The sequence below is a fragment of the Anser brachyrhynchus genome, assembly GCF_964034855.1.
Source record: "Anser brachyrhynchus genome assembly, chromosome: 6".
In the NCBI taxonomy this organism is placed as follows: domain Eukaryota; kingdom Metazoa; phylum Chordata; class Aves; order Anseriformes; family Anatidae; genus Anser; species Anser brachyrhynchus.
The window spans coordinates 12882781-12895513 of record NC_137700.1 but is presented as its reverse complement, the minus strand read 5'-3'; the positions used below and the strand labels follow the sequence as shown (position 1 = coordinate 12895513).

At 33.1% G+C, this 12733-nt stretch overlaps 1 protein-coding gene across 3 annotated transcripts in view; it reads right to left on the bottom strand.

The window, feature by feature from the left end:
* LOC308196820 (uncharacterized protein) overlaps positions 1-12733 on the bottom strand; it is a 460768-nt gene that overhangs the window by 193527 nt on the left and 254508 nt on the right. The window contains exons 5-6 of one of the 3 annotated variants that reach the window (XM_080596448.1): positions 12092-12192; positions 9161-10596 (exon numbers count right to left, since the gene is read on the bottom strand). In XM_080596448.1, the coding sequence (XP_080452574.1) occupies positions 10587-10596; positions 12092-12192 (111 nt within the window). In that variant the 3' untranslated portion in view covers positions 9161-10586. The other 2 variants (XM_080596447.1, XM_080596449.1) reach the window with 2 other exon arrangements.

Sequence of the window (12733 nt, the reverse complement as noted above, 5' to 3'; positions counted from 1 at the left end):
CCAAAGAAACCTATTTATTTGAAGGGAACACTACATTTGACCTAAGCAAGACACACCGTGCTGTAGTTATGGGCGTTTTATTTATTTTTTTTTATCACTGGAGATAGCAGTTGCCAACCTACAGGCATGTTCATTAATCTCCCTAGCTATGCAGAAATGGAATGTCATGCACTTCAATGTATTCTTTTTTACTATTCCTGCATAGCTTTTCCATAAAGTTTTTTGTTAAAGATAAAAATAAGAAAAGCTTAAATGGGATTTTAAGAATGTAAAAGCTGTAGGCTCGTGAGTATTCTTCTAAACACTTTCAAGATAACCATAGTCTGTCCTCCTATCCAACTTATATGGGAAGAACTTAAAATATGGTCACTGTAAAAAGTTTACGTTACATACTTATACATCTGTACAGAGGTAGATGGATTTTGAATATCTATTCTATAATAACAATTCAAAAAAAAATCAAGATATGAATAAAACAATAAACCTGCTTTACAAGACTGGCTTAAATATAAAATATGCCATTATTTAAAGAAAGATACAACATATTGAACGTTTAATCAATTTCCTTATTAGTTCTAATCTGCCTTCACAAAAACATTGTTGCAATAATTTGGATTTTTTGTTCACAAAAAGACAAAATCAGTAAAAGTAATATTGGAGATCTCTTTCAGGCAGAAACATCCCTAAATTTAAAGAACACGTATTTAAAACAGGCATATGTCAGCATTGATAGAAACACAAAGCAGATTCAGGCATTCTCATTTCAAACATTCTTTTTAAGTGTAATAATTTCTCTTAACTTAATACATCCAATCTCACCCAATAATTTTCTAATATTAAAGATGTTTAACAGAAGCAGTTTTGCAGTTTTAGCATGAAAACCCTTTTTTTTTTTTTGGGGGGGTTGGGGGGGGGGAGGTAATAGTACAGAAAATAGTTAGACTCTATGTATAATTACATTCTTCCAGTATTCTCTGTTGTGCATTGTGTTCATGTCCATGACAATAATATTAGAAATATCTTCTATGAAAAAAAAAAAATCACCTCCAGGTTTACTGGGTTCTTTGCCATGTGTTTTATATTTTTATTTATTTATTTATTTTCCAGTTTACCGTGGTAGGATCCTGATATTCTGCCATGAATCTCAGTTTTCTTATAATGGGAAAAAATATTTCATGTTCTCATTTTGTTCTTCAAAGTGAAACTCATCTATCTAATGATTATTGCAGTTAATAGTATACCATTTTACATCAACACGCACTTGCATACTAGCTGAATTTTCCAGCTCCCTTTCCAATACTTTTGAAATACTTCTGAAGCATCAAAGAGCTAAACTGTAAGCATTCTTTAGCATAAGACTTGGACTATTTTATCAACAGGCTTCACTGAACTTTACCATGAAAGATCAGCATTACTTGCCTCATAAAGAAACAGTAATGCAGAAAAGCCAAATGACTTTATCAACCTCATACAGTAAATATTGACAAAGTCAAGGACATAATGTTACAACTCCTGACTATTAGTCATATTGTCTCTACAGTGAAACACATTGGAGGTTGCTTATAGCTGTGCCATTTTTGCTACAATTTGTGAGCCTGGCCCAGCTTTCAACAAGTTCTGTGGCTCTGATGGATTTTCGTAAGTAAAAACTATGTCTGTCACTTCCATTTTCTACTAATCTGCCATTCAGTCTGCAAAATGTTCCATTTGGATCACTTGAGTCTAATTTTCTATTTTTCTAAATGGTGAAACATCTGTAGTCCACACAAAATTTAATTAACGTGGTCCTTCAGGCCAGAAAATGCCACATCAGCGCAAAAAGAAGCAATCTAGGTAGGGTGACATAAATATAAACATATCTTAAAAAACTCCAGGAACTATCCTTCTGAGAACAAGTTATGGAAAACATTCATACGAATATATCTATCGTCACTAACTAAAATTCTGATTGATTCCTAGTTTTGCATGCAGCTTCTCTAATGCTTTTTTTACAGTGGCTAGCATAGGTCAAAAATAACAAAAGGTCAGATCTATGTCTGAGCTTAAATCTAGCTATAACTCTTACTAAGTAATATTTATATATAATATAAGTACATATTAATGAATTTGGAAGGAGGATTTTTGTTTGTTTCTAACTCAGTGACAGAGAGAAGATTGGCTTATAGCCTTCGAATATTATTTTTTTCCAACAACCTTAGTTATGTTTATATTCATCTTTTTGTAAGTTTTGTCAAATTAACAGTTAAATAATTCTTCTAATCAGAAATCTGGTGGCTCAAAAATAAATTCTGCATATGTAAAATGTCCAATATGTATATAAAAACGTTTGTGATCAATGGCACTGTTACAAAATTGCAACACAAGTTTCATATTAACTATTTTCTGTCTTTAAAATTATAGCACCTGGAGTCTATTCTCATGGAATTTAAATTTCTGAGCTTTTAAGGATTACAGACATATCTGTTGCAATTTTAATATTTCCTTTGTTATTTCGTTTGGTGCCTCCAGAAAACTTCCTAAAGCAAACACTAATGTTAGTGTTTATTACTGAAATAATATCCTAACAATTTAAAATACAATCAGTGACGTAACTTAAATCAATTTTTATTTTAGAAAAATAGAATTCTTGTTCCAGAAGCTATGTAAAATTTTTAAAGTACCAACACGATCAATTCCAGTTTGATATAGATATCACCATACCTATAGGTATCACCAAAGCCTGTCTGTGGCTTTATTAATTATCCACTGATATAAAACACATACTAGATCAAGGAAAATATTTTGAATAGATACAGTCCTTTGATGCATAATTGAGACATAGTTTTGCTTCTCCAAGGGAAAATAAATGAATTAATGAATCACAAAATTACATAACGTGCTTCATTTTTTATTTTTTTTTTCCAATGCCTTGGATAATATATGCCTTTTGTTTTAAATTCCTCAGAAATGCATACAGTAGATGCACTGAAAAATAGATTTTTTATTTGTTTCTTTGTTTGTTTTTGGTAGAAGTTTCTATTGTTTTATGTGGTGAAAAAAAATGGGGGGGGGTTGTAAAGTGAAGAGAGAAATCTCCACATAAAATGTGGCTCAGTCAATAGAGGAAAATGTCACAACAAGAATATCAGCAATGACGATATGCTAATGAATAATATCTGGTGATATCTGGTAATGAACAATACCCTATGATTTTTAAATTCTGTGTAACTGTAAAAAATACACAATTTATTACAAGAGAATATAAGAGACATGATCAGTTTTCAGTTTGACTGCCTACATGTTCCACAGCAAATTTGCCTGCAGACATTAATCTTATTGCACATCAAAAGAAGAGGAAGGCAAAAATTAGAAGAAAAGCTTCTATGTATAACAGTAACAACAATATTCCATTGAGAGATTCCGACCTTCACTTAGAAGAGATGTTATTCAGATAGTGGCATGTGCATGTTTTTATATGAAACGCACATGAAATGTGCATGCACGTATTCTTTCCTCAAGTCTTCATCTTTGTTCATGTGATCACAATAAAATATGGTCAGAGATACGCTTACCACATTTCAGTTACAGAGTTCCAAGGGAGAAAACTTATCCCAAAATATCTAGGGACTTGAAAAATATTGCTCAGTGAAAGCAATGGTTATAAAAATAATGAAATTGTGTCATTCCCTTCAAGGACCTCATTTAAATTATGTCAGTTTAGAAAAAAACACTTTTTCTCTATTAATTCTATGAAGTATAATGTAACCATATTATATTTATATAGAAATACCTTTTTTTAGTTAATACGCAGCAATCAGCATTAAGACTGGTCAAACCAAAATTCTGTTACAATTAAGAAAGCAGTGTATTATTAATTTTCTATCTCGTTTTTTGATAGCAAGATATCAAGTGACATCTGTTACCAATGTGATAATTATATATCTTGGTCTAGTTTATGTTAGTACCATAAAGTCTATTTTTCATTTGCTTGTTTTTGTGTTCCCCACCCCCACACCCTTTATTATTATTATTATTATTATTATTATTATTATTATTATTATTTAACTAAGCAGTATAACTTAGATGCACCACTCTGTGAATTCAAACACCAGTAGCCCCATCATAAAGCAGAAATATCTGGGAGTTTTCTGGAAGTGGTTTCCATGGATTTTTAACAATGGAGTAAACTGAAAGTCTCTTAGTAAATTTTTCAGGTCCTGGAGAGCTGTTATATTGGCATCCCATGGATCATACTGTTCATTTTAATGATGTAGAATGCTGGCATTGACTTTCACATAAATGGCCTCCATAAATTTGAATTGTGGGATCGAGGCCTACTATTATAGATTGGTAAATTAATTCTCCTCTAATGCTACAAATGCTGTCTTATTTATCATGACTAAATAAATCCAATATTTTAGTCGTTAAGAATTCAACACTCGAAACAGCTGGACTTTTTAGATTTAAACCAGGCAGTAAATTCACTACCAGAGGTCTATAAAACAAGGTCTTAACATTCTGAAGGACTTTAGAACCCATCAAGTGTTTCTTTATTAGGGAAATAATATTTACAGAAACTTAAGGAGTCCAAATTAGCTGTAGCCCAATGATAAAGGATTTTTTTAGTTTATTTATTTATTTGTTCATTTAATTACTCAAGGCTTAATTTCGGCTGTTTCAAAGTAAGAAACAAGTTCTGTGGCTTTTTCAAGGAATTGAATGATAATACACTTCTAATGCTCAAAATAGATTGCCATGCCAATCATATGATGTATTCATGTCATTGCATTTGTCTGCTATCAATGAATGGGCAAATACTACCAGTCTACAGATTTTGACCTGTACTCTCAGGTCTTTTACTCTGTGCATGGTGATATATGAAGATCAAATAAATACATATGTAAAACCATATTTAATTATGAGGAAGAGAGTTGAAGCTGCCAAGTTTAAAATAAAATAAGCCTATTTCTTTTATAAAATATACAAAATAAACAGAAGACAATTTCTTGGTTAATGGAAGCATACTGAAGTATGCTTAAAAAATATGAAATATATAATCTAGAAATTCTTGTGTGCATGTATGTTTTTCTGTCTATTTAAACTTGATGCACATTAAGAGAATATTTTAACTGTGCATTTCAGATCTTCAAAAGATGATCCAAGACAATGACAGTGTCAAGTTCTAGGAATGTCAACCAAAGGTAAAAGTTTTTAAGAGGCAATTTCAGTATCAGACATTTAAGTTAGCGTTTTCCTTATCAACTGTGACTGCAATGTTTTTTACCTGACACTTATAAAAATTCTATGAATTGTCATTTATGCTTTTTTCTTATATTTGTTATGCTTTCATATTTTTTTTTCTATTAACAGTTTAACCAAATACTCTTATCAGATTGGTGAGTATCAGGACTGCTGTCATACAGATATTTTTAGGCTGAGGTAATTTTTGCGGATGTTCTGTGATACCATATTTGATCTTTGTCTGCCCTCATCCTCACAATGTTAAGTATTTCCAGTAGTTAAGTTAGCTGAATGAGTAGCATCTGGCATCTCTCTTCCTGTTTAGTGCAATTATCCACTACTTTTTTTTTTTTATTTTAATTTATATTTATTCATTCTAATGCTCATGAAAGGTGTAATTAAAACAATTCCAATGAGAACAATATCCTCAATATAACATTCAAGCCTGCAGTCCACTGGAGCCAGACATTTTCTGCCAATATTACTCAGAAAACACCACTCTGAAATATTGTATATTAATAGTTTCAGTGAGACTACGAGGTACTGACCAATATAGTATGATTCAAAGTGCATGGAAGTAAAAGAGACCCTTTTTATAGACCACACATGCTAAAACCATCATTGAAATAGTCCCACTGGTGTTGATTAGAACTAAAGACAGAAAAGTGTAATCCACTGTAATATATGAATACGCACTGCAAAATCTAGGCATGCTGAATCACATATTTGGTTTTACAAATAAATATAAAGAAAGAAAGAAAAAAAAAACAGGAACGATATTTACAGCAGACAACCTAAAATAATAATTTTTTTTTTTAGTTAATCTTCACAATAGAAATAAAAGATGGGATATAACCCATAAATATTAAATGTTAATAGTGAGAATGTTATTGGCACTTTGGATTTAATCTCAAGACAACTTTCATTTCATATATTCAATATGTTTATAGTAATCTATTACCTTTCAACAGACAAAATTTGAAAAGTGTATATTTCTACCTAAGAGAAAATCCAATCCATTCCTTATGAACAATAACATGTGGATGGAAATAATTGCACCTATTCCACTTTTAGTGCAGCCAGCAACTATTTATTTATTTATGTACTTTTTAAACAAAGGAGATAAGCAATAAGGGGAAAATCAACAACAACAAAAAAAACATAACTTTCATTTTACTATAATTAAATGGAACGTAATTACAATAGTTTGGAGTTCTAATAAAAACTTAAACCCAAAGTCTTCCAGCCTGTTCTCAACCATAAACAAAACTGTGTATTACACGTGTCCATGCGCAGGTGAGTAAGCAATGGCATGTGGTAGTTGACATCCAGTAGTTTCAGTGTGAGTAAAATTTGAGTGGGCATGCATTTAAGCCTAATGATGGGCTTTAGGAGAGCACTGTCATTCAAAATTTCTAGGGCTTTGGCACAGGCCAAATGCCCTGGAAGCTCTTTTAATAGTGTACCCTCCCACCAATGACATACATTATTTACCTGCCTAATATTGCTCCTCATTTCTAGCCTCTCACTTCAGAATAGGGAATCCCATGTTCCACTACTTACTGAAATATATATATATATTTATATATATATCTATATATATTTAAAGGCACTTCATGCTATGATCAGTTAATGCAAAAAAAAAAGTGTAGGAAGTCCTTGTAACAAAGAATAGGAATGTCATCACCTTCTTAGCATTAAAGTGTTCATATCCCTCTATGGAACTGAATTTACCTGTTTCCTAACATGAAGGAATATCTGCCTTTCCCTGTCATACAGTTAATTTTGCTCCTGTACATGTGTAGAAGCACACAAACCCAATCCCTATAAAAGGGATGTGAAGCTAATGTTTAACTAAGCACTTCCTGCATGAGCAGTTCTACAGATCACAGTTTAGCTAAATGTCCATCCATAATGAACACCTTTAATTTCTAACTTTCTTATTGAAGTAAGAAGTATTAAAAACATTAATCCACAACTGTGTCTTTAATTCTCAAACATTTCATACCTTGAAGAGTACCAAGTGGTGATAATGTGAAAGTAACTGTTAGTTACTTAGGCTGATAGCATCTGAACTAACTACAACTATGTGTAGCCTGCCTCAGAACAAATAAAGTATACACCAGCTATGAACAACACATTTGGCATGTATCTCATTTTACATAGCCTATTTTCAGCTAATTTCTATCAATTTTCTGGATATTATTCACTGGATAGAGAAGGACTCTAATAAACACGTTATTTTTTAGCTAACATCAGGTATTGCAGAAAGACCAAAACCATTACAGAAGTGTTCCTTAAAGGGAAAGTATAATAATTTTGCATAAACATAGCGAAAATTGTACACACACACATTTCAAGGAATCCATTTAACCAATATAATGTAAGTGTGTCACCTACTGAGATGAAAGACAAGTTCAATCTTAACTCCTGATACCTCTTAGGTTTGTTTTATAAGTTAAATTATTCTAGTGACATGTAGGCTCAATAGATTCATTGGTTTTAGTGACTGTTCTTTGTGGATATAGCTGGCCTAACCATGCAAACCAGAAACCACACATCAGTCTTTCCATTACTTTTATGGCATTTAAACAGAAATGGAGGAAATGTTATGCGCCCTCCCTCCTCCATCAGACTATGTTCAAGTTTCTATGGAAACCTTGAACACCTGTGCAGAGAAAAGAAGAGGGTGAAACTGTTCTCCCTGTTTTTCACCATTTTCCCCTTTCTCTCTTTGATTCATGTAGAAATGTTTTATGTATAATTCACTTTCTGCTTTCACTCTTCATGTACCTCCAGGCCTGGGGAAATTTCCCTCATTGTATTGTCTCCTATTGGCTATCCACATGATTTTGAAGTGTAATGTCTAAAATTTAAATATTTTCAGGTGCTTGGTCTTCATGACTTTATAGGTTCTTATTTCAAGTCAGCTTAGTACAAAAAAAAAGCCTGCTAGAAACTCTACATACTCAGGACTGGCAATTATAACTTACATGATCCTTGGAGATCTTCAATTACTGCTTGAAAATGCTGAGATATAATCCCATAGAAGGTTAGAGACAGTACCAGACAAAGCCCAGAATGGATAAAAATGACATGCACCAAACAGATATCTAAATAGCCTTTGAAGAGTTAGATTTCTTCCTCTTGAGACAAAAAAAAAAAAAGAGAGACTACTGACTATGTGAACTAAACATAAACAATGTTTTGTACTAAAAGGCAGTTTTAGCCATAGACCTTAGATTTCTGAGGAGACAGAAACTAGAAAGCAGCTCAAACGTAATTCTTATTTTGTCGTCCTTCGATTTTTATTTCAGTCCTCTCTACAGCCAGGTGCAGCTTAGCCCTGTCTACATGCATAAAACAGTGGAAATCAATGTGAATTTCAATTTCATTAGAACCAGCTGCTGGATGATTTTGAAAACAACCACTTATGAACAAGTAAATAGTATAACTTGCCACAAGAGGTTTTGTAAGAATCAACTACTTTGTAGTCTATAAATTGTTCAAAAGGATTTGGATGAAGGTCACTACAGGCTACGCTATTCTTCCCTGATTTGCATGATTCTTGTGGGACTGATCCCCACCTACCTAATGAAAAAGCAATAACAATTTGATAAAAGATTTAAATAGATGGACCAAAGTTTTAAAACTTCAACAAATTCTGTGACCATAATTCTTTTAAGGTGACCTTGAAAGAGATGAGAAATACAATAGACGGGAAATCATCCCTGTTTACTCTAACCTCTCAACATTTTGTAATGGGATTCATATTGTCCTAAAGACTTGATTCATGATGCAGTAAAAGGCTTGAAAGTAAAATATTTCTTTAAAAAGTCTACATGTAAGTGAAAATAGGTCAAACTTTGTGGAGGAGCTCTTACTCTATGAGCAAGACCCTACACAAGATAATCAGGACTCTGCAAAGATCTTCCATCAGTATATAATGCCTTTATTCACAGGGGTGAATGTGGGCAGTGGTTTTGTGAGTGCCTGAGGCATAAAGAGCTTTTTGTGTAGGTACATGCAAAGACACTGGACAACTACAGTTAATGATCTTTGCCTTTTAAGTGTTATAAATGTTCAGTTGCTTGAACACCATAAAATCAGATGAAAAATGCTGTTACAGTACTTTTCTTCAGTTGTCTAACTGGAACTGTGCAGGTATCAGAAATGGCATTGTGGCTTTATACGTTCACAAATCTATACAGATACACACTGACTAGTAATAATGAAAACAATTAATAAAATTTAATTTCATATGTTTTGTTCAGCATTTTGTGTCTCCATTAGTCCTTATAGTATAACCGTGTTTATGTCCTGCAAGCAGAACACATCTGGTATTCTTCCAGAATACCTGGCATGCTGTGCCATTTGCTTTTCATTGCTATAAGCTGCTTGTTTTCATCTCTTTGCTCCTAGTACTTTTCTTAACACCACAAGATTTTATTTATATCAGGTGACACCATTTGACTTCTCTCTTACAGTAAAGAGTCTCAGCACAAAGAACAAGCAAAGGCATTTTTAATGCATTTTGCAAGTAGCTCTATCATTGAAATAGACTGTTTCAATACTATTTTCCTGCACTGATTCCTTGATCTACATTTAGGCTATAAGTATTGTAACAATTTTCAAAAAACTTTGCATGGAACAAATTCTGTCTAAAGTAAAGCCTTAACATGAAGTACCAAATCCTCTAGCTGTGTTCGATCACAAAGATCTACGTCTACAAAAATAATTATCTCAACATTTCTAATTAAGTAGAAAATATGCAGCCATTTTGTTTGTACACACTTCTTATATAAACTGAACTTCAAGTAGCTGCATGTTTAGTTGGAACCAGAAGGTGCAGGTCTTCCATTGCGTTATTTACAGTAACCCACTAGCTTTGTCGGAAAGAAAAAATTTGCTGAGTAAGGTTGACCACTGGCTACTTTAATCCCAAAGCCTCAGGCAAGAGGTGAGCAGCTGCTTAGGTGTAGGTATGTACTACATGACAGATTCTTGAAGCATGACAAAATACTGATACACTTTGAATGAGTATTATCTATTTATCATTTATATCATTTACTCTTTCACTTCACTGAATTCCTTTAAAACTCTGAAATGAAAACAAGAAGTGGTAATATGCAAATTAAAGTTCTTTACCAGTCACAGATAAAAATGAATGTTGCAGTAATATTTTGAGAATAGATCAAAACGTATTCAGCTGGAAGAAATACTGTTCTCTCCAGTCTGAGATGATTACACATGGTAGAGTGATGACATACATTAGCTTCTCCATTAGGGAGTTAATGCGATCAAGCTCCTGCAGGCCAGCATAAGTTGTCACTTCATATTGTCTTTTCCTTTGGACACAACTGTTTCTAGTTTTCTCTGGATGACACAACACCGTAGGAAGTTAACACTTGACATCACAGTGAGTTTCAAGACATTTAATTAAAAAGGGCAGAAGCGTGCAAGAAATGATCAAGAGTCACGCTTTTCTAATTCACCGTGTCAGCACAGACATAACTGACTTTGTCCAATGAAACAAGCAACCCCTTAAAAGAGAAATAAATTTCTTTGCTATTACCGAGCAAGGTGTGGCCATCTTCATATAGATTTATAACTAATTCATTAAGACTTCATGACCCTGTTCTCTGAGGCTGCATAATCACCATGACATTTCATATAACACACAAAATATTGATAAAGCACAACACTGAGCAGTTACTTAAAAGCATGAGCCTCTAGATCCATGAGTTAGTATAAGGCGATGTGAAAAGTAAAACAGTTACTGAGACTAAACCCTGACACATTTGCAATATTAGATTTTTTAATTGTATCAGTTAAGCCACTTAGAAAACAATTTGAAAGCATACATATATATACACATATATGTATCTGACTTCTCTGGATTCATATAAAGTGGTTCATTAATTTTGACTGTAAGAAGCAACTGACATAAAATAATTAATAGTAGAGGAAATATTATTACATGTGCAGAAAGACATGCTACCAGTATTAAGTCAACACATTTCATTCATTAACAAAAATGCAAGAAACATGAAGATAAGATTCTTATATACCTGCAATGTCTCCATTTAATCAAATATTCCTTTTCAACTCAAACCATTTTATGATTCTATGAAATATGAACTGATGTAGTTTGCTACTGAAGTACCTTCAGTTCTGTAGGTTTCAATGCATCACTACATTTGCAAAGTGCAACAAATATTTTTTGACAATCCCTACGTTAATATCTTCCCTTTAACCACCTCTGACACCATCCACTGTACTGTTTCTCAGTGATGTCTTCTCTCCTTCGCCTGGCCAAGAGACCTCATTCTAAAATCCAAACCTTTATCACCTGTGTTTTTTTTTTTTGTTTGTTTGGTTTGGTTTTGTTTGTTTGTTATTTTTGTTTTTGTTTGTTTGTTTTGGTGGGGGTAGAGCTATATCAACAAAACAGTAGAAAGCTTCAAATTATGCAAAGTGACATTATTTTGCTAATTTCCTGAGCAACAAGCCAGATTAAACACAGACATTTTTTTTTTCTATCTTTATACCAGCTTTTGATTAAAGTTCAAATGCTCATTTCCTTCCTTTTGGGATTCTCTATGGACAAGTCAAAAATTTAGCAAAGCTCAAGGAGGAAACCCTTTACTACTTTAGCATGCTGAGACTCTCTACTGCAAAAGAGAGGTAAAGATGTACAAGATTCTTGTGGGGTCTGAACTATGGAATAAATTCCTTCAGAACCTCAACAAACTTCATCTTTTTTACTTTTACTTTACTCAAAAAACTGTCCCTATCTACTCCACATTTTGTCTCACTTGAATAAAACACAGAGTAAATGAAACAAATATTATAAAAACAGTTTTAATACCTTATTAAAAGTCGAGAGTCCACATGCTTTTCTCCTGAAGAGAAGATGAAAAAATTCTGTGATTCTGTGAAATGTAGATCCACAGGGTGTGTCATAAGAACCTTAAAGGAAAAGAACATTTTGAATACTATAAGGATACAAATAGCATAAATCATCAAGGTGCACTTCAAAGGACAAGGGGTAATGGCTTTAAACTAAAAGAGGGTAGATTTAGATTAGGTATAAGGAAGAAATTCTTTACCCTGAGGGTGGTGAGGCACAGGAACAGGTTGTCCAGAGAAGCTGTGGATACCCCATCCCTGGCAGTGTTCAAGGCCAGGCTGGATGGGGCTTTGAGCAACCTGGTATAGTGGGAGGTGTCTCTGCCCATGGTAAGGGGTTTTGGAATTAGATCGGTTTTAAGGTCCCTTCCGACCCCAAGCATTCTATAGTTCTATGACAAAATCCTTTCACTATGAATTTAATCAATTTCCCATACACCTAATTCATACCTTCTTTCCTATTTGTTAGATGTAATTAACATTAATTACATATAATTAATGCAACTACTTCTAGAACATTTTGACACAACCTACTTTGGAAAAGATATTTAGTGATATGACTGAAATACAAAATGGATGAGCATTATTCTCTGGTTAGAGA